Source organism: Pongo abelii, chromosome 9 (assembly GCF_028885655.2).
Source record: "Pongo abelii isolate AG06213 chromosome 9, NHGRI_mPonAbe1-v2.0_pri, whole genome shotgun sequence".
In the NCBI taxonomy this organism is placed as follows: Eukaryota; Metazoa; Chordata; class Mammalia; order Primates; family Hominidae; genus Pongo; species Pongo abelii.
The window spans coordinates 98915748-98939041 of record NC_071994.2 but is presented as its reverse complement, the minus strand read 5'-3'; the positions used below and the strand labels follow the sequence as shown (position 1 = coordinate 98939041).

The window sequence follows — 23294 nt, the reverse complement described above, 5'->3', positions numbered from 1 at the left end:
AGTTTGGAAAACCCTTCAGACCCTAGGGAAAAGGGTCCTAAAGTATCTTTTGGTACCGTGAAGGAAATAAACTACATTTAGCACAGTCTATCTGCTTGATAGAGAAAGAGACATAGTTACATTTTCCTGGCATGCAGATCTTTTATAAAGGGTGGTTTTCCAGAATTCTCTGGAAGTTATTTTGGAGCTCATCAATTCTGCCAACATTGAGCACTCTGTCTACCTCTTTTCTTTCTCTTCATTTTCCCCATTTCTAAGTACATTTTGGTCTCTAGAAAATAAAAAACTGCCTAGCACAGAGTAGACATTCAGTATACTTTGTCAAATGCATTAATGGATTGATGGATTCATGGGTGACAAGGCATTAGGTGATCTGAGATTGATTGATTGATTGATTGATTTTTCCTTCAACTTTTAAGTTCCTGGGTACATCTGCAGGATGTGCAGGTTTGTTACATAGGTAAATGTATGCCATGATTTGGGTTTTAATCTTAAGACACTAGTAGGTATCACACCACCTAATGGAAATGATTACGCATTGCTTTTTGTTGTCATAACTTTGGGTGAGTGGATATGTGGAGTGTGTGGTATGTGTAGCTTATCTTCCCAGATAAACTGTATGCCAGAGATCTTAAACTCAAATGGCCTACATGGACCAGGCAAGTGATAGAAGTGAGGAAAATGGGTGGGTATAATAAAGTAAGGAGTAGTAGAGGCTGCTGTGGCCACCTGGAGAGCAAAAAGAACAATTTGTGTTTCAAACATGATGGGGTCCAAACACACCACATCTGTAGTCCAGGTACACTTACAGTGTGAGCTCCTTCACAAGACTCATTGTATATAAAACATCTAATATTTAAAAATACAGAAATAACAAAATAATAATAGTTAAAGAGTATCAAACATCTCTACTAAGTCCCTGGCACTGTTCTAAAATTCATCTTGTCAAATTTTAGGTAATTAATGTATTACCCTTATGTTGCAAATGAAGAAACTAAGGCACGGTACTTAGTAAATGTACATGATTGCACTATGCATAAATAATTGGATGTTAAAAGAATAAAAACCAGAACAGCAAAGAGCAAAGCTAACAGAGACCTGAGCTGAGCCCCTAATTGAGAAGAAAGAAGTATACCCCAAAAGACAGTCCATCAGAGAATGATACCCCACCCATCTTCTGGCATCTTCAAGTAGGAGGATGAAGGTAATTTTCCAAATCCCTGGGTGGCTCATAATCTGCAATATAACTGAGACCTCTACATTTCTGAGAGACCTGACACAGAACAGCTTTCTGTAGTCTGCGAGTTCTATCTCCTTTGTTTCACAATGAAAACAAATGTAAACAGACTATTGTTCCTATGTGTAGAAATAACTTTAATAATTATGAGCAGCTATTGTTTAGTAAGTGCTTACTATGTGCTAGGTATCGGATTATCTCCCCTAACTCTTGTAGGGAACCTGTGACATCCATACTGTTATTATTTCCCTTTTACAGATAAGAAAACTGAGGCTTAGAGAGGTGAATTAACTTCTGCCACATCACACAACTAAGTGTTAGAACTGGGGTATGAACCAAGGTGGACCTATCTCCAGAGCTTATGGTCTTGTCCATTGCATGGCAATGCAAAGAAGATGAAAAGAAAAGTGTTTTGAATTTTTCTACCTATGCTTGTCAGCTACTTAAAAAAAAAACCAAAACAAAAAAACACAAGATCTTCTTTTGAAAGTCTCACATAAAACTCCAAACTCTGTCAAAGAAAAGAGCAGACTCTTTCTATTCTGGTTCAAGTGGAGAGTAGAAAGCAAACTACCATCTCCAATACATTCTCTCCCACCTTGGTGTCTTCCCCCACCACTTCCAGCTGTCTTTATGCTTCCCTGATACTGCCTCTTTCCCCCTGTCACAGGCTCTGCTTCCCTGTCCTTACTCAGGGTGCACCAAAAGGCCCAGCCCCCAATCCTCCATGTATTTCCTCCTCCTTTCGCCCTCCAAGACACTCAGCTCACAGATCCTCATTTGCCATTCTGTCAATGACCCTCAAGTGCTTGTCTCCAAGCCCACATTCCTAGTGGCTTATAGGACACAGGGGGTGAAGTCTCCAAAATTCGTGATGGATTTAAACTTGAAAGAACTGACTGGTCATAGGGGTATAAATACATTAGAGGATGGTTTCCTTAAGCTGCTCAAAGGATGTACCTCAGAGATGGCTGTAATTATTTTTTACTATCTAGTGAAGAGGATCTCCCCACCCTCTCCTCACTCCCCTGTCCTTCTCTCCAACACTTCTTTCCACCTTCTTGACCTGAGGGTGCTCAACCCTGGGAAGAGTGCTGCATGAACTGATGGGTTGGCCCAGGTTTAAAGTACAAAAATCTTTCTTCTCAATGCTTCCTGTCTCAGGTGACAGGCAGTAAAGTATACTGATTGAGAACTAGAGTTGGGGGTCAGACAGACCTGGCTTCAAAACCTCCTCGGCCACTTACAGCTATGTGATCTCTCTGAGCTCAAGTTTCTCATCTGCAAAGTTGGGTTAATAATACAAGTTCTTGCTCATTGTTTTATTGGGAGGAGTGAATGAGATAAATCATGTAAAGCACTGACCACAGTGACTGGCTAATAATAAGCCTCAGTGGATGGTCGCCCTTAGGATTATTTTATAACCCTTTGCTTTTGAGGCAGCTGGTGAGCTCTGTAGCCCCAGAGATTACTAAAGCAAGGCCAAGGCTTTCGGCTTGTGGCTTACTCACTTATTTATCTATTTCAGCTCGACACATAGTTAAAGAAAGAGAGAGAAAGAAAGAAAAGAGAAGAGAATTTCCACAAATGGTGTACCTACCACCTCTACTCATATGGTATCCTGGGAGTTGCTTTGTGGTTCTTTGTTTGTTTGTTTGTTTTTGTTTTGAGACAGAGTCTTGCTCTGTCGCCCAGGCTGGAGTGCAGTGGCACAATCTCAGGTCACTGCAACCTCCGCCTCCTGGGTTCAACTGATTCTCATGCCTCACCCTCCTCAGTAAGTAACTGGGATTACAGGCACGTGCCACCACACACGTCTAATTTTCATATTTTAGTAGAGACGGAGTTTAACCATGTTGGCCAGGCTGGTCTCAAACTCCTGACCTCAGGTGATCCACCTGCCTCGGCCTCCCAAAGTGCTAGGATTACAGGCATGAGCCACTGCACCCAACTCCCTGCTTTATGTTTTTATGTCTTGTAACCTTACACAGTTTAGTTGGTGAATGACAGATGGATTTTTTTTTGCTGGGCACGGTGCTTCATGCCTGTAATACCAGCACTGTGGGAGGCCAAGGATCTAGGATCACTTGAGCCCTTGAGTTTGAGACCAGCCTGGGCAACATAGTAAGACCCCATCTCTAAAAAAAAAAATTAAAAATTAGCCACCCCGTCTCTAAAAAAAATTTAAAAATTAGCCAGGTGGCACACGCCTGTGGTCCCAGGCACTTTAGGAGGCTGAAATGGGAGGATTGCTTGAGCCTGGGAGGTTGAAGCTGCAATGAGCCATGATTATGCCACTGCGCTCCAGCCTGGGTGACAGAGTAAGACTCTGTCTCTTAAAAAAAAAAAAAAAAAGAGAGAGAGAGAGAGTTGGATTTCTTTTGTTCCCATGTATTCAGTGTTTCCCAAAGCATATTCCCTGGACCAATGAGTATCAGAATGACCTAAGGAGGTACCCTGATCTATATAGCCTCAGAATCCCTGGGACAAGCCCAGGGCATCTGCCTTATAAGCTGATTCCCAGATCATTCTGATCAAAGTATAACATTTTTGACTTAGTATTTATATCATATAATCTAAACTTTGATTTTACATTTTCTTGTATTTATACATGTAAGCATTTCTCCCTCACTTGGGTGATAAACTCTCTAAGGTGATAACCATATTTTCTAGGCTTCTTATAACCCTACCAGTGTACTAGTGTAGAGCTCAATCCTAAATACATCATTGGGAATTAATGAGAATATTCAGCTGAGTTTAGCTTACTGTCTTGCAGAGTCCTGATCTGTCAATGCCAAAAAATTGGTAGAGACCTCAAATTAGAAAGGCAGTTCACCAATACCCAATATTATTTGATACACGGTTGAGTTTTTAATCAATATTTTCTCATTGTCAGTGTGTCGGGTATTCTTTCACTGAGATTCTCGTGCCAAAATACCTGAATTGTTGACTGCGGAACAAAATTTACAAGTCCCTGAGAAGTGAAGTCCTTTCCAAGTTTCAGTTTATAAAACAGAAACTTACAGGCCTTCCTGCCTTTCTGTCACAGAAAGCTGGGTAAGGCAAAATGCCTTCTGTCCAAAATAGTTTCAACTTTTAAACACGTGAATTAAAACATGACTTTCATTGCAGGATCAGCAATGATACATGCTAACTTTGGGAAAAGGAAGGATTTGTTAGGTTATGATGTTTATTCCTGAGAAATTGAGAGGTTTGCCATATGTTTTTATGGTAGTTTTCTTTGAGGTTCCATAAACACCTTCTGGAATGTGGAGGTTCCACAATCAGAGTCCTGTGGGAGCTTTTCCAGTGCCCTAATGTCATTAACCCAGCTGCTTTGGTTGCTGTGATATGCAATTATTTCTTCTACATTTAAAAAGCGATTCTCTGATCTCCAACCCATTTAACCATGTTTGATCTTTAATAAGATGAAAAATGTTTGGAATCTGAGTGTATGATCTTTGTGCTACATTTTTCTTTTTTTAATTCACAGTAGCTTTTCCTTCCCCCTTTCTCCTCTTTAGGATCAACACTCTGTGGTAGGCCAGAACACAGGCCCCAGTCCAAGTCCTAACCCCTGCTCAAATCCAAACACTGGAAGTGGTTACATGAACTCCCAGCAATCACTGTTGAATCAGCAATTGATGGGAAAGAAGCAGACTCTACAGAGGCAGATCATGGAGCAGAAACAGCAACTTCTTCTCCAGCAGCAGATGCTGGCTGATGCGGTAAAACTTTCTCTTAACTTCTACTGAACCAACCTGATGACCCAACAGAGGGAGTTTATTCTTTTCCATTTATATTTACTGTGCCTACTTATGTGACAGCAACAAAGGTGTCCTGACTGTAAGAGAGGATAATTCCGTACATTTAGTGTACTGCAGGAAGAAAAAAAAACCAAACTTGATTTAACAGCTGCTGGACTCTTGGAATGCATGGCACCTCTGCTAACCAGCCCTGCCCAGCCCAGGAATGTCTAGAACAACCAACATGGGCATTTGAATCAGGCAAAAGAAACCAGTGTTGTTCCCCAGGCTTAAGGGGCAGAAATAGTAAACTGAACTTGAATCAACTCAAATCCAAACTGATTTTAGAGATAAGAGTTTTAAAAGCAATTTTAAAAGCCAACATGGAGCCTCAAAACCAAGATTTGGCTTCCAAAATAAAGCAACTCACAATGGGGGATTTTTTAAAAGAAAATGTAAAATACGTTTCCCATTTGCACTGTATATATTAGATTGATGCAAAAGTGATTGCGGTTTTTGCCACTACTTTTAGTGGCAAAAACCGCAATCACTTTTGCACCAACCTAATATTTGACTTTTTAAGAAAGACAAGATTGTGTTTCCCACACACTCCCCATGCATTAACCCTCCTTCAGTATTTATCTGCTCAGCCCTGGTTTCATTGCCTCCCTTCAAACTATTTGGCCAAATGAAATAAAAAGTAAGCATCTCCAGGTGAATTAGAGCTAAGGTATACAGAAAAGATAACAACAAAATCAAATAATTTTATATTCAAGGAGCTTTGTAGTGAGAGTCAGAAATGCAGAGTATCACAAGTGCTATAATTATTCAGTAAATAATAATTTTCAATGACGGTAGAGCCATAAACAAGGCAAATCCTCTCTTCACCCTAAAGAAGCCTTGAGCCCACTGAGGATATATCAGATAAATTGGCCAATTGTAATGCATGTGAGTAAATGCTATACTCTGGTAACTACTAGAAATGATTTCAGAAAGAACCTTCTATCTACTGAATATCTGAAAATGGAGTAAGAGATGAGACAAAAAGTAGGAGGGTTATTTCAGCCAGAAAAACCAGCATATTCAGAGACCTAGGGACAATAAAGGATACTACATATTATGCCTGCCAAGGTATTGAGTGTGCAGGAGAATGGGGAAGTGATGGGTAAAGATGAGAAAAGAGGCAGGAGGGTAGGGCTTGAGAGGCCAGAATTTACATTAAAAAGCAACGGAAGAGATTTTAAGGATTTAACACAAGGGGAAGTACTAGATTCAGATTTGCATTATAGTAAAAGTATAAAATATACTAAAAAGTATAAAAAGTAAGAGAAAAAAGTATACTTTTTATAGTAAAAAGTATAAAAAGTAAGAGAAAATGTAATGGAGAGAAAGATTAAATCCAGCCTGAAAAAATTGAGGATAGTCTCCCAAAGAAGTAAAATTTGACATTGATTTTGAAGGACTGTAGGATTCTGATAAAGTAGGTGGGGTCCACTATTGTGGGTGGAGGGTGGAGCACCAAAAGGTGCCGCCTGGATGTGAATTTGTTGGTTAGTTTGAGATTGCATTATGAAATATTTAATGCCTGATAAAAAGTAAACATAGTATAACAACCACATTTTTTTAAGGAATTACAAGTGGAATAAGCTTCGTATTCAGGGCATGTGAAAAGAAATAGTGAGAAGTAAATTTATTTGACCTGGAATAAGGAATATTGAGAAATAAGATTACAGATGACCTTGAATACTGCCATAAGGTTTAAGGGAGTCACAGACCGGATCACAAAGTGACACAACTGGTTTCTTCTAGAAATCATAGTTTTGAAAACTCCAGTCCTCCCCCCTGTTCCCTTCCCCTCCCATTTTTATCCTTATAAACTAAAGAACTTAGAAACAAGGGCAGCAGAGAGAAAAATATGTAATCTAAGGTTGACTTACTGGGTACACTTTCATCACTACCATCAATACTACTAATTTCATGAATTATAACACACAGAGGTTGATTTTCAGCTCTTGTTAAAAGGCAAGGAAGTGGTAGCATATACATTCCATGAGGGTCCTGGCCTGGCACTGGCCTAATTCCCACTGGGCCCTGGTTGAGTCACCACTAGGACAGGTGCAAAGGGCAGTGGCATAAACTGTGAGATGAATGAGAATGAGGCTGCTGTTTTTGTGATTTTTAAAAACCATTCACATTTCTCTTTGTTTGGATACCATTGAGGGTGTCTGTGCTTTTTAGCATATCCAGGAAGAAGTGGTCTTTGATACCACCGTACATTAGCATATGCTTTGTGGTCATTTGCAGTCAGTTGGCAAGGCCACACAGGCACCTAAATTGAGACGTTGTCTCATGAAAGTTTGTTATCCTTATTCTCTATTATTCTCCTACCAATGAAGCACAAAGAAGAGACATGAATAGTACTTATTACAACAGACATCATAATTACCAACACGCATCGTGTACCTACTGTGTGCCAGGCACCAAGCTGGATTTTCACAGAATTAGATAGAAATATGAGGGAGGTCCTATAATTACCCACATCTCACATTTTTACAGATGGAGAAACTGAAGCAGAACAGATATGTACTATAACAGATGATTTCTATAATGGGTTTTCAAGTCCAACAGATTGGGTTATCATTAGATATTAGTTCATAAATTAAATTTCATATTGCATAAAAGTAATCTCAGAAATGGCCCATATGTTTACACTTGCACAGAATAGGAATGTCATTCTTTTGCAAAATGTAGCCATCTCTATTCAGTATTGCAGTCTAGTCTTTGCTGCTCTTCAGCACAAAAGAACAACATGGCAGTTCTGTGTTATGTCCATATGCAAGGTTATTAATCTAAGTCATTTGTGAACAAGTAGTTTAAGAAACCTAAATTTCCGGATATCTGTATCTATATCTATATCTGTATAATAATGATATATATAATATAAATATTATATTATATATATATATGAAAACCCTTTGAACAACAGTTTAGCCCTCTGGTGGAGACAAGCCTGACCAACATGGTGAAACTCCATCTCTACTAAAAAAATACAAAATTAGCTGGGCATGATGGCGGGCACCTGTAATCTCAGCTACTTGGGAGACTGAGGCAGAAGAATCGCTTGAACCTGGGAGGCAGAGGTTGCAGTGAGCTGAGATTGTGCCATTGCACTCCAGCCTGGATGACAAAGTGAGATTCCATCTCAAAAAAAAAAAAAGTCAATAATTAGATTGAAGATATATAAAAATAAATCCAGGTTTACAATATAGTCTATGATGGGAAGTCAAGCACCTTCTTCTCTTTATCTCTCTCTCTCTTTCTCTCTGACTCACACACACACACACACACACACACACACACACACACATCCTGTCTTCAGTATAAACAGTAGAAACACCTAATTACATAAGAAAGAATGACAGATGCTTTTGGAAAAGAGTGGATTTCAGAAAGTCCATGGTTGGCATAAAAATCAAAACTGTCATCTCACACAACAGTTTACAGCAGAGCTGGTTGAACATCACCACATTTGGGTTCATGGAACATCTCAAGCTGTTTCTTAAACATTTAGGGTTTGGGCAAACCCAAAAAGCATTTCACCAACCACTTTTTCCCTTAATTTGTAAACCCATGTTTAAAAGAAATGTAATCCATATGTTTCTGATTCATTTACACTTATCTCATCAAAATTGTGTTTTATATGAATTACTTATGTGCAAAAAACTGTGTCTTTCAAGCTTTTTTCTTAGCAACAAGAATTTAAATTTGGTTTGTTGTTGTTTTAAGGCTTTTTCCTCTCCTTTATAGTAGACTTATTCTACTAAGAAGGTTTGGAATTTGATGGGAAACTGAGAAACACATGGTTTAAGTCAGTTCTAAGTTAGGCAGTGCACATTTGTTTTCCAGCTAATTTACCCATGTATCTATTACAAAGTTTTCTTTTCTATTTGTTGACTTTTCTATAATTATAGTGTTCTCCCTCTACCTGTGCTGATTATTTTTATCTTGAAAGTTGAGATTGCTTTGGGATGCATACAAAATTGCAGTGAAGTCATTCTAAAAACTCCCTGATCCATACCAAACAAGACAAAAAGCAGCCCTTAATTCCCAAAGCTGATATAATACAGCCAAGCCATTTTGTTCTCTATTGGGTATAAACAATCCTACAGAATGTCAACTTCAGACAGGGTTACTCTGAGACCATGATAAAATGAGACAAAATAACACTTCATAATTTTGTCTAAAAACAGTCACAAACAAGGTCACTGTGCAACCTCCAAAATACCAAACACCCCCCCCCGCCCCCGTTGTTAAATGAGTGATAGCTACTTCTTTATTCAGTTAGAATTGACTTTACTTTGTGACAGCTTCCAATCTAGAACAAAGCCCCATTTCCTTAGACTCTTCCGAAATCACTCAAAGTCCAAATCTCAGGACAGGTTCTTTCTAACATTCTCCTACTGAGATACCCTGTGACCCTTCATGATGTGTGTTTTCCCTTGCTGCAACAAGTAATAAAGCCAACAGCTGTGTTCCTAGTGGTCTTTGACTGAGGATATTGACATATTAAAAGAATGTCTCTATTTTTTTCTCTTAGCTTCCAAACTCACGTATTCTGAAGATCAAAAGGCTGATTCCAAAAGGAAGAAATGAAGGGAGGACAGCAAACCTGTGCTTTTAGAATGGGGAGCTGAGAAACAGAGTAGCAAGGGGCCTCATATTGTGTGTCAGGAAAGAGCCTGAGTTTTGGACTCAGGATTTGGTCTCAGTTCTACCACTGTGTGATCTTGAGCAAGTTACTTACCCTAACAAGGCTTTAATTTCCTTATTTTTTAGGTAGAAATAATCATACCTACCTTTAAGAATTGTTTATGAAAAGATAAAAAAGAGATAAAATTCAGATAGTGCCTATATCGGTACCTGTTGGTTATCTCCTGACATCTCCTCCTACCTAGGGTCATCACATTTAACAAATAAGAATACAGGGCTGGGCGCAGTTGTTCATGCCTGTAATCCCAGCACTCTGGGAGGCTGAGGTGGGTGGATCATGAGGTCAGGAGTTCGAGACCAGCCTGGCCAACATGGTAAAGCCCATCTCTATTAAAAAAAAAAATACAAAAATTAGCTGGGCGTGATGGTGGGCACCTGTAATCCCAGGGGCTCAGGAGGAGGAGAATCACTTGAACCTGGGAGGCAGAGGTTGCAGTAAGCCGAGATCGCGCCACTGCACTCCAGTCTGGGTGACAGAGCAAGACTCCATCTCAAACAAACAAACAAACAAACGAAAACAAATAAGAATACAGAATACCTACATGTAATGTATTTTATCTGAAAACCCTACCTCCTATGCTTTCCCCACTGTGTGGGGCCAGAATTATATATAGGTACCTGCCAAAGCATATCAGGTGTGCTATTCTAATTGAATAAAGAAGTAGCTATCACTAATTTAACAAGAGAGGGGGGTGTTTGGTGTTTTGGAGGTTGCACAGTGACCTTGTTTGTGTCTGTTTTTAGACAAAATTAGAAATTAGCATCTTTAAAAATCACAGAAATTTAGTTCTCATTGAAATTGAATTGCAAAATAAAGAAAATAAGAGTAGTTACTAGAACCAAAACACATGTTGACTGTTATGGAGAAGTAGAAATTATACATCCATACAGGAAGTTTATTGAAATTGAAAAGATTTGTCTCTGAATTAAGACTACAAAATAAGGTCATGATTTGTAACCCATGATTGCAAAATTGTTCTTACATTTTCTGAAATTTTACAAAATTTTACATGCATTTTCACAAGTGAAAAGGGAATGATGCAACGTAATATGTTTTCATATCATTTCTCAAGGAGAAAATTGCTCCACAAGATCAGATAAACCGACATTTGTCAAGGCCACCTCCAGATTATAAAGACCAAAGAAGAAATGTGGGCAATATGCAAACAACTGCTCAGTATTCTGGTAAGTGTTCTTAAAAATTAATAAAAATTATAGCTGTGAAAGGAAAAAAAAACTTCAGTTTTCAATAATCCCTGTAACTCACATATGATTATAATATCTTTCTTAGAATTTCTAACTCCCATTTGGCTTTCATGCCAAGACGACACTTAAATATTTTTTAGTCCTTTCATCAGTTTTTGCTTAGTCTTGCCCTGTACTCACATATTTCACCGCTCTCTGGACTACCTCCGAGAATTCAAAAGAGCTAAATATTTTTCTGTTAGGTTCAATCATTCTCCTTCCAAAGATATACCTTAACCCAGGTAGTAGAAGGTAAGCAGACATTTCTCCCTCTTAGACAGGCACATGTGTAACTTTCACAAATCCTAGTCTTTTTGTATCCACCATTGAGCCCATCTCCAAGGTTTCCCCTTCAAAGACAAATGGTCCTGCCACCAAGGAATACACTTGAAAAGCAGATTAAGTTTTCACGAAGTCTCTCAAAAACACCAAAGGTGAACTCCATTTAAATCACAAAGCAAATCTTCTTAATAGCTCTCTCAGTATAAAATAAATGGCAAGTACAAAAGTCCCCCAAATTCTCTTTCCTCCCACTCATGAAACTCCAAAAGAACCTTTCCCAAACCCAGCCTATATTGCTCTGCTTTCTCCTATTCAGCATCTATTCAATACACTTCTGCCCAAAACTGTCTAAAACGCTCTGCACTTTCTGATGTAAGTTAAGCTTACGCTCTTGGGTTTCCTAAGTTCTCTCTGCCTTACCTGTTACCTTCATCTGTCCAGGAAGCCATAAAGAAGGTTCTCTAAAGAAAGAAAGGCTGTAAACACCCCTATTTTATAAATACTTCCTGGTACTGTTAAGTGTACTTTTAAATATGTTGTCCTGACTGATTTAAACCCCCTCAAATACAACAGGTTGCCTCTTTCAACTAAAGTTGAGAATGGAGCTGGGCTCAGTAGCACGTGCCCGTAGTCCCAGCTATTCTGGAGGCTGAGGTGGGAGGATTGCTTGAGCCCAAAAGTTCGAGGCCAGCCTGGGCAACATATTGAGACACTGTCTCTAAAAACAACAAATAACATTAGGAATGGGATGTATGTTTTCCACTCTCTAAGATTACTTCACCTCAGAGCAAAAACAGGATTCTCTAGTCGATTGTCTCAAGGAGGCTGAAAGATAAAATGCGGTTTCCAGCCATGTGTTGCTTAATGATGAGGGTATGTTCTGAGAATTGCATTGTTAGGTAATTTCATTGTGCAAACATCATAGAGTGTACTTATACAAACCTAGATGGTCTAGCCCACTACACACCTAGGCTATATGATATAGCTGATTGCTTCTAGGCTACAAACCTATACAGCATGTTACTGTGATGACTACTGTAGGCAGTTATAACACAATGGTAAGTATGTGTGTATCCAAACATAGAAAAGGTACAGTAAAATATAATTAAAAAGATACAAAATGGTACATTTGTATAGGGCCCTTACCATGAATGGTGCTTGCAGGACTGGAAGTTGCACTGGGCGTCAGTGAGTGAGTGGCACGTGAATGCAAAGGCCTAGGACATCACTGTACACTACTGTGGACCTTATAAACACTGTACACTTAGGCTGCACTAAACTTATTTTTAAAAATTTCTTTCTTTAATAATAAATTTTTACATTAATTTTTTTGCTTTGCTTTACAACTTTTAAATTGTTTAAACTTTTGACTTTTGTGATAACACAGCTTAAAATACAATCACATTGTACAGCTGTACAAAAATTTTTTTTCTCCATATCCTCATTCTAGAAGCTTTTTTCTATTTTCTTACAATTTTTAAATTATTTTTAATTGACATATAATTGTTCATATATATGGGGTACAGTAGGATATTTTGATGTATGTAAACAGTGTGTAATGATCATATCAGTGTTGTTAGCATGACCATCACATCAAACATTTATCATTTCTTTGTATTGGGAACATTCAAAATCCTCTTCTTGGTATTTGGAGACATAGTATAAATTATCCTTAACTATAGTCATCTTAGAGTGCTATAGAACACCAGGACTTATTCCACCTATCTAGCTGTAATTTTGTATCCATTAACCATCTTCTCTCTAGCTTTTTCTCCCCACATCCTCCCCACCTCTAGAAACCACAATTCTACTCTCTACTTCTATGAGAGCAACTTAGCTTACACATATGAATGAGAACATATGGTTCTGTGCCTGGCTTATTTCACTTAAGATTTTTTTTAAATTTTATGTTTTTATTTTTTAAACTTTTTTTTTAAACTAAGACACAAACACAAACACACATTAGCCTAGGCCTGCACAGGGTCAGGATCATCAATATCACTGTCATCCACCACATCTTGACCCACTGGAAGGTGCTCAGGAACAATAACACACATGGAGCTGTCACCTCCTATGATAACAATGCCTTCTTCTGGAATGTCTCCTGAAAGAACTGCCTGAGGCTGTTTTACAGTTAACTTTTAGTATAAGTAGAAGGAGTACACTCTAAAATAATTATTGAAAGCATAGTAAAAACATTTACTATGCTTTTTATATATGATAAAAGAAGATAAAAAATGGTACATATGTGTAGGGCACTCACCATGAATGGAGCTTACAGGACTGAAAGTCACACTGGGTGTCAGTGAGTGGTGAGTGAATGCATTTAATAATTATTTTAGAGTGTCCTCTAAAATACAGCCATAGGAATTTTTCGGCTCCACTATAATCTTATGGGACCACTGTCATACATGCAGTCCTTCATTGGCCAAACATCGTTATGCAGTGCATACTGTACTTGAAATATGGTTTTTTAATACCATGGCCTATGAGTGAGCTTTGAAAAAGCTGGGTACCCTTTGGAATACTATACACAATTCGAGATGGAGATTTAGGTTTTTCTTTTCCTACTCACATAAAAGGATCCCAGGGACAGTTGTCTAAGGCAGGATTGCTGGATTTCAAGCATCTTTTATCTTTCCACTGCATCTCTTTTAGCATGTGGCTTCTATCCTAAGGGCTGCCTGGTAGCTACCACATCACTAGTCTCATACCTGTATTCCAGGTAGGAAGAGGAAAGAATAGAAATCTGATTGCCTTAGCCAGAACGTATTCACCTGGACCCTCCTGCTCACCCCATCGACAAGGAAGTTCGGGAAATGTGGTTTTTCAGCTGAGCACATTGCTCTGTTTCTAAAGAAGGCTCTGTTTCTAAAACCAAAGCTCTGTTTCTAAGGAATATAGAGAGGTTGGATATTGGGTAGGCACCTAGCAGTCTCTTCCACAGTGAATATTGGCGTTTTTCTAAGGGAGAAATCCTTAGCATCCAACTGCTGACACTCAAGTGGGTCAGAATCACTATTCTAGAGTATTGCGCTTCCCATGTCTTCTGATAATGAAATAAGCAACAAAACGCAATACAAACTCTTTTTAAAATTATTTTTTATTTTAATCTTGGTACAATAATAATTACCTTTCCCAGATTTTGATATTAAAAATGGAGTATGAAAAGCACCTGGAACAGTCACTGTCACCTGTTAGGAGCTTCTAAACATTAACTGTTACTATTTTGTGATCTTTGTGGAAATTCTCTCTATTCTGGTTGTTTAAAAACATTGTTTTCCTTATAAACCTTCTCAGGGCATATCATTAAAATACAGGGCGACTACAGGTGATAATTTTCAAAACCTCTACATTTTTTTCCACAGCATTTTCATAATGTAAATTCCCTTGATATGAAACTTTCAGATACAAAGATGATATTGCTTAATCTTATTGGCATTGTATGTTGTCTCAGTTATTGTTCAAGTGTCTCTTACCTGGCTGTTATCTCTCTTCATCAAACACTGCCCACTACACAATGCACTACACAGGTACAAGGAGATACAAAAGACTGTTCTTGCCTTCAAGGGGTATGTAGTGTAGTTGGGGGCATATTTATACATAAATAGCAAGGATAATGTGTTCATTCGGCCCTCAGTCTTTCAGGATGTATACCACCTAGGTATCCTTAAGCAGCAGGGGATAGCCCACATTTACAATTGCAGACATGCTCTCCCATCCACTGACATTGTGATATTCTTATGTGTGTTTAGCTCTGTGTTTCTCAGAATCTCTGACTCTCTGGGCCTCCCTGATCATCTTTGCCTCCAAAAATGTTTCCTCATGATGACTTTAACCTCCAGAAGTCAAGAAGATTTCAATATGTTGATTAGTCACTATCTGTTGTATGGAGCCTCTTATTACACAGCTTGTGGCTTAGGCACTTGTTCCATATTGTTGCAGAACTTTCTCCTTAGTTCAGCTAAAACCAGGCTCTCGTCACATGGCCAGGAAAGATTAGGCTCGTGGACACATAGAAGGATGAGGAGAAATGGAATTTATTCGGCAAAAAGGAAAAATAACTCTCAGCAAAGTGAGAGAGAGTCCTGCTAGCAGGTTTACCACCTCACAGATTGAATTCCAGGTCACCACACAGGAACAGGAGAGGCCAGGCTCCTCACTGCTGCAAATGGCACGAACTTCCCAAGGCTCCACCCTGTCTTCCCAGTGCACAGGTGGGCATTATTCAGAAAGAGTCAGTCGGAAACGGGCTTCATCCAGGACCAGGAGTCCAGTTTTTCAGCCTTCAGGCTGTGTTAGGTTTGAAGGCGTGGGGGAGACCCTTGTCTGCCTCCTGGGTCTCTGTCAATATCCTACCAGTTATTGACAGGCATTGGTTTAACTGGCAGGCACTTTGAGGCTCCACAGATTGCCCAATACTAAGTGCTAAATAAAAGATTCAAAGGGCAAATACTGCTGGAGAGAGGAAGCTGGAAGATAAAAGAAAGTTTAATGGAGGAGCTTCAGCCTTAGCCTGAGCCTTGAGGAAGGCTCAGTGAGGAAAGGAAATCCCATAAGCAAAGGTGGCTCACAGTGCATTGAGTAACAATTTGATAGTAACTACACCTCCTGGAACTGAAGATTTTCTTTATGAGATAATTTCTAGAGCATTGAATTCCAGATGTTTAAAGAGACGGAGATTTACCCTTTGAACACTGGGGAGTCACTGGGGTAGCTTCTTGAATGGGGATGATTCAAAGAATGGGACATGATTTTCAAGGCCATAGTTTGGGAATATTAATCTAGGAGCCGTGTGTAGCATTCATCCACACTTTCTCATTTGGACATGAGGTAAACAGTAACATGGATTTCATGATGACTTGAGAGCTGACTAATCAAGACTGTAGTCTCTGGACTTGGAACATAGTAAAGCTAATTCAAAATGGAAGATTGACTATTACCTCCCTTCAATGACTTCAGAAGAGGAATAAAATAAAACCTACAAGATAGAACTATTCTGTTTTAGTCTTCTTTTTGTAATGTGTAAACTTTTGAACCAAAGAGTGACCTCAGGTGCTCCTTCCTCCCAACAGCTGTCTTGTTCCTTTTATATAATTTATTTGATGATTATTTTGCCTAAATTGTCTTACACCTGAAAGCAGTTTCAGATTGATGAGTTATTGAAAAGCGCAATTACAGAGGAGATAACACACTGCTACAAACTAATAAAATTCTCTTCTTTTTCTCAGGTGGCTCATCCACAATAAGCTTAAACTCTAACCAGGCTTTGGCAAACCCAGTTTCAACACACACCATTTTAACTCCCAATTCCAGCCTCCTGTCTACTTCTCATGGGACAAGAATGCCATCATTATCTACAGCAGTTCAGAATATGGGGATGTATGGAAATCTGCCTTGTAATCAACCTAGCACATACAGTGTCACTTCAGGAATGAATCAATTGACCCAACAGAGAAACCCAAAGCAATTGATAGCAAATCAAAACAACCCTATGATGCCACGGCCACCTACCTTAGGGCCAAGTAATAATAACAATGTAGCCACTTTTGGAGCTGGATCTGTTGGTAATTCACAACAATTGAGACCAAATTTAACCCATAGTATGGCAAGCATGCCACCACAGAGAACATCAAACGTAATGATCACATCCAACACAACTGCACCAAACTGGGCCTCTCAAGAAGGAACAAGCAAACAGCAAGAAGCCCTGACGGCTGCAGGAGTCCGCTTCCCCACAGGTACACCTGCAGCCTATACCCCAAATCAGTCACTGCAACAGGCAGTAGGTAGCCAGCAATTTTCCCAGAGGGCAGTGGCTCCTCCTAACCAGTTAACACCAGCAGTGCAAATGAGACCCATGAACCAAATGAGCCAAACACTAAATGGGCAAACCATGGGTCCCCTCAGGGGTCTGAATCTCAGACCCAATCAGCTAGGCACACAGATTTTGCCTAATTTGAATCAGTCAGGAACAGGGTTGAATCAGTCGAGGACGGGCATCAACCAGCCACCATCCCTGACGCCCAGCAATTTTCCTTCACCCAACCAAAGTTCCAGGGCTTTTCAAGGAACCGACCACAGCAGTGACTTAGCTTTTGACTTCCTCAGCCAACAAACTGATAACATGGGCCCTGCCCTAAACAGTGATGCTGATTTCATTGATTCTTTATTGAAGACAGAGCCTGGTAATGATGACTGGATGAAAGACATCAATCTTGATGAAATCTTGGGGAACAATTCCTAAAGAAGAAAGGGAAGACAATTTACAAACCCCAAGCACTAAAAGGCAGTATTTTACAGAAACTCTGTAGAGGCTGAACTGTTGATGTTCAGGTGGACTACGTGAAGATAACTTGCTTAAAAATGGAAAGCAGAAAGTAACTGCAGTGATGAACATTTTGGTCCAAATTCTTGTTTTAAATCTTACACCTGAAAGTAAAACATTGGGATCACTTTTCCCTGTCTAAACTCCAGGACACAGTATCCAATTTATCCAAACAGAACTGTGGTGTCAATGTGTAATTAATTGTGTAAAGTAGCCTTCCCAAGTTTCTTTTTCCCTGGAAAATAAAAAAGGTAATAGAACTTGTAGTTTATTTAAACCCCATGTCATGAGGAGGTACTAGTTCCAAGCAACAAACTCCTTAATTTGCTCTAATAGATAGGTGTGGTTTAATCTTTCCACTGTGTCTTTTCATTTAATTTTCCTGAAGCTTGCAGGATAGATTGAAATGTTGTAGGTTTGTTTGGAGTAACCAAACAGTATGCAAATTAAGAAGAAGCCAGAGAACCTAGAAAACATCCAGTGGATTACAGAATTTCTTCCCCATATTCACTCCTCACTTTTGCAATTTTCCCACAATCCTCTACTTCAGTGGGATGCCGTGTCTAGTGATTAAACAAAAATATAGAGCTGTGCAATTTGATTTTGGCTTCCACAACGAATATCTGAATCCATTCCAAATGAAATTTTAGATATAACAAAGACTTGTCCTAATCATACTGAAATATTGGTGCACACCTCTCTGCATTGGATTTCACTTTTTTAAAAAACCCAGTGGACATTGCTATAAATAAGATTTATTTGGCTACAAATAACCTGGGATGTTGCTTATTATGATTGATGCCTGCTGGTTTGTTCCCAAGCTGAGTGAAATTAGGCTTCATCCTCCCTACTCATTTTGATGACTGAGGCTGGTTTATAAGAAAAGGAAGTTTGGAGAATAAAATCGAGATTAGAAAGTATCATGTTTTGCTTGGAGATAAGAACCAGGAGTGGCAAGTACCAGTGCGTACAAATGTATTTCACGAAGTTTGAAGGAAAGCGTAATCAAGAGGGAAAACAATTTGTCCTTCATTGGACGTATTATTTGGATTTGGGTGAGCAGCAAAATGAAATGTGGTCTGTTAAGAGCATTCTGTTTGTTCTTCTGTCCCTGATGTGATGAATCATTGCCACATGCTAGATGGACTTCATATCCAGGTTTTGTCCCTCAGGGCTGAGCACCGTATTAAAGAGTTTTTGTTGAGTCATTTAACCTTAGTGTCCACATACAGATCAGCTGTAAAATGGGGAAGACGTGTGCTGATTTGGAATGAATGCAACATATCACTATTATTTTCCTAATTACAGAGGAGCAAAGGTTATCTTCAGCCCTTTCAGTTCTATGCTCAAATATTCAAATATCAAATGTAATTTAGCTGAAGTTATTTAATAACCAAGTCTTTCAATATCTGTTCAAAGAAAAAGAACACACTTTGAAAATTCTGCAAAGCTCTCTCCCAGTCTTTAAAATGTCTAGAAGCACTCTGCTTCTTTACAATACCAACATCACTGGCCCAGAATCTTTCCTGTGCTAGGTTGTAAATATAAATAAATTACTTGTTTTGTAAACTTTTGTAAAGAATATTTTGGTAGAAATACTTAAAACATATTCTTTGGGTTATATTTATACATATGTGAAATAAATATACTATCAAAAGGTTATATTTTATACAAAAAGTAAATTGCTACCTTTTGTATGCTAATATGCAAAGTTTTGTATAATATGATGGTTTATTTTTAGCTCTACACTTAAACCATAGGTGGTTGAGTGGGAACTTTTGAAAGCTATCAAGAGGCTTGTTAGACAAATTTATATTCTGAAACCTCAATAAGAAAGCATTCCAGGTTTCAATCCTTGTTTTTTGTCCTGCTCCCAAATTCTTTTTTAAACCCATAGTTCTTGTGTCTTATTTGGTTCTTCTGCTGTGCACATTGTATTGGTCCTTGTTGCATGTAGTCTACTGTGTGTTTTCCCATTTTATAAGGCAGCATTTCTCCATACAAAAAGAAAAAAAATGATGTACATATAAACGCTTTTATTGTATGGCTCCTCCATGTTACTGTATATATCTGCCAGCACTTCCCAGTTACACTCCTGTGAGTCGGCTTATTTTTACCCTAACATAAATAGTATGTTTTGTAGTAGTTATCAAATTTAAGAGATAAAGCAATCAGAATGTTTGGATTTTCTTCTATCTTAATGTGAATTTCATAATTAATGTCTATTTATTCAGCTATTCATTAAAATACAGGATTCTTTGGGAAAACATGGTGTGTAGTCTGTAGTTTGTTTGTTAGCAGCCTATTACCAAAGATGACATAATTTTCCTGAAAGCAGAGATAATGACAGTTCGATAGACATATTTAGCTAGAACCTTAAGATTTACAACTTAAGAGCTATTGGAATACAATATGCCATTTATAGAAATACCAGACCACTTAATTGTTGGCATTGTTTATCATCCTGACATAGAGAGGAGGTAGAAGTAATTTTTCTTTTTTGTTTTAAGTCAAAGACTAGAAAGCAGTTTAAGCAAATAATTCGGTCTTGGCTTTGTGTTAAGCCCTATGAAGATAAATAACTCTGCTCTAAGTGAATGCACTAATATTACCTGCATTACTGTAAACGTACCATAACGGTAAAGATTTCAACTTGTAAAACAAGTATGTTGTATTGCGTATAATTTCATGTGTAAAAAACTGTTTAAAAAAATTCAGAAGTAGGCCGGCCGTGATGGCTCACGCCTGTAATCCCAGGATTTTGGGAGGCCAAGGCGAATGGATAACGAGGTCAAGAGATTGAGACCATCCTGACCAACATGGTGAAACCTCATCTCTACTAAAAATACAAGAAATCAGCCAGGTGTGGTGGCGGGCACCTGTAGTCCCAGCTCCTCGAGAGGCTGAGGCAGGAGAATCACTTGAACCTGGGAGGCGGAGGTTGCAGTGAGCCCAGATTGCGCCACTGCACTCCAGCCTGGCGACAGAGTGAGACTCCATCTCAAAAAAAAAAAAAAAAAAAAAAATTCAGAAATCTTTATCCTGTATGACATCATATTTTCAGTCATCAACAATATTGTTGCTTCATTATACAAAGTTCTGAAAACTATTCATAATAATGGGTACTTCAAGTCAAGTTTAGTCTCTAGGAAGCTTCTAAACGAGTGAAATGTTGACTTGTCTCAGTGTTCTTTAGTTGACTTAAAAAGTTTGTATTAGCATTCTATATGCATGGCATCTACTAAATACTAGGGAAATACAACCTAATTCTCAGGCACTATGGGCATTTGCCTGGCCTGCTGTGTGGCATTTGGTCAGACCAGGCTAGTGAACACAGGCTAGGTAAACACAGCCCGACTGGACATATTTACACAGCCCTTCTTGAGAGTAAAGGTGGTTGAGAGTAAGATGGACCTTTAGAGGAGGCAAGAAGAACCATTCCAAATTCTCCTGCACTGCTGTCTAAATATGTTGTTAAGCTCTCATTATCCCTTTCCCCTCTACTAAAAAAGTATGTGACATTATCTTTGTTATTAGCATTATTAATAAACCAATAATGAAATTGAAATTTTTTTTTTTTGAGATAGAGTCTCGCTCTGTTGCCCAGTCTGGAGTGCAGTGGCGTGATCTCTGCTCACTGCAAGCTCCACCTCCCAGTTTCATGCCATTCTCCTGCCTCAGCCTCCCAAGTAGCTGGGACTACAGGCACCCGCCAATACGCCCGGCTACTTTTTTGTATTTTTAGTAGAGACGGGGTTTCACCGTGTTAGCCGGGATGGTCTCGATCTCCTGACATCGTGATCTACCCCGCCTTGGCCCCCCAAAGTGTTGGGATTACAGGCGTGAGCCATTGCACCCAGCCTGAAATTGACATTTTTATATAGTCCCTATTACAATGAGCCTGGAAGGTCAGATAGGAAATAAACAAAATCCACATTTTAAAAAAATAAATAATATATATACAGATTAAGAGAAAAATGTGTAATTACGAAATTATCTATGAACCCCGTTGTGTGGCCATGGAAGTAGAACTGAGAGTGGAAAAGTAAGTACAAAAGAGAAAAACTCAGCTCCTTCCCAACCTTTAATTGTCAAAGGCTGTTCAAATTGTTAATCATTTTATGCACAATTTCTCTTTTACATTTCTGTGACTGTTTTCGCACCCCAGAAAAGAGGGTTTGGGGCTGAAATAACACTATATTCCCTTTCAACTCTAAAACCCTGTGTTAGATTTTCTTCCAAAACTGAGTAGAAAATTAGCCAAAAAAAGACTCACTAGCATCTTTTCTAAAATAAAGAAATTTTATTTTAGGAGAAAACCAGTACTTTGAGTAATATACTCCATTGGGTATATATTAATGAACTTCTGTGATTTGTAAATGGCAGTGTAACAGCTTCTAATATCCTTCCTAAGTTCCTGTTCTCATGCTGCTATAAAGATACTACCTGAGACTGGGTAATTTATAAAGAAAAGAGGCTTAATTGACTCACAGTGCTGTATGGCTGAGGAGGCCTCAGGAAACTTACGATCGTGGTGGAAGGCAAATGGGGAAGCAGGTACGTCTTACATGATGGCAGGAGAGAAAATGCACAGTGGAAATTGCCATTTTTAAACCATCAGATCTCATGTGAACTCCCGCACTATCACAAGAACAGCATGGGGGAACCACCCCATGATCCAATCACCTCCCACCAGGTCCCTCTCAACACGTGGAGATTACTATTTGAGATGAGATTTGGGCGGGGACACAGAGCCAAATATCATAGATGAAGTACCAGGAGTGTCCTAGGATCAGCTTCATTGGCAGCAATAAAATAACTAAAACCTTGTACCATGAGAATTAAGAAACATATTGACCTTAGATTTTTAAAATCAAAATGCTGTTGCTTAGGTTTTTAAAACCAAAATGCTGATCTGCATGCAATAATATAAATAGAGAGCTTCTGTTTGTTTACATAAATAGCATCTTAAATTCCCTTTTTTCAAATTTAAGTCATCTTCAGCTCTAGGATGTGCAAGAATATACAAATGCTTTCTACAATACTTAGGATTCTCTCAGCAAAAGGGAAGGAGGAAGGGTAGGAAAGAGACAATAATATATACAATACTGCATACATATATAGAAACTTCTTTTGGGGTTCTTTCAGCAAAAAGAGGATAGACGGATGGGAGAAAGGATGGAAAGAAAATGTGTCTCCAATAGGCTTGGAAAAAAGAATGTACTGCTTAACATAACTAAAACTTCTGGGAGATACTGGGTTTAGGCATGGCTGTATACAGCAGCTCAACAGTGTCATCAAGAATTGGTTCTTTTATGTCTCTCGCCTTTGCTTCCCTGTGTCTTGTCTCCATCCTTGGGCATGCACTTCTCTTATATTGGCAAAGTGGTTGACAAGCTCCAGATTTAACATCCTCATAAGTCCATGTTCAACATAAACAGAGTGAATGTTTTCCTTTCAAAAGACCTAACTGTGTGTCTCACAGACTTTAATTAGGGTGTGTGCCCATCCCTGAACAATCACTTTGGCCAAGGAGGTACAGTGTACTGATTGGCCAGGCCTGAATCAAATGCCTAGCCCTGTAGGCAGAAGTAGTATGAATACCACCGAAACCGAATGGGCTGAGGGTGAGAAAGGGGTAATTTCTCAAAGGAAAATCAGGTTGTTATTGTCAGGGAAAAAAAAT

At 38.8% G+C, this 23294-nt stretch overlaps 1 protein-coding gene across 2 annotated transcripts in view; it reads left to right on the top strand.

Annotated features, from left to right (window-relative positions):
- MAML2 (mastermind like transcriptional coactivator 2) overlaps positions 1-19875 on the top strand; it is a 367004-nt gene extending 347129 nt beyond the window's left edge. For both annotated transcript variants that reach the window (XM_002822372.6, XM_054524965.1), the window contains exons 3-5: positions 4762-4965; positions 10827-10938; positions 16512-19875. In XM_002822372.6, coding sequence (XP_002822418.3) covers positions 4762-4965; positions 10827-10938; positions 16512-17527 — 1332 coding nt within the window. In that variant the 3' untranslated portion in view covers positions 17528-19875. The remainder of the gene's footprint in view (positions 1-4761; positions 4966-10826; positions 10939-16511) is intronic.
- The last annotated feature ends 3419 nt before the right edge of the window (positions 19876-23294 follow it).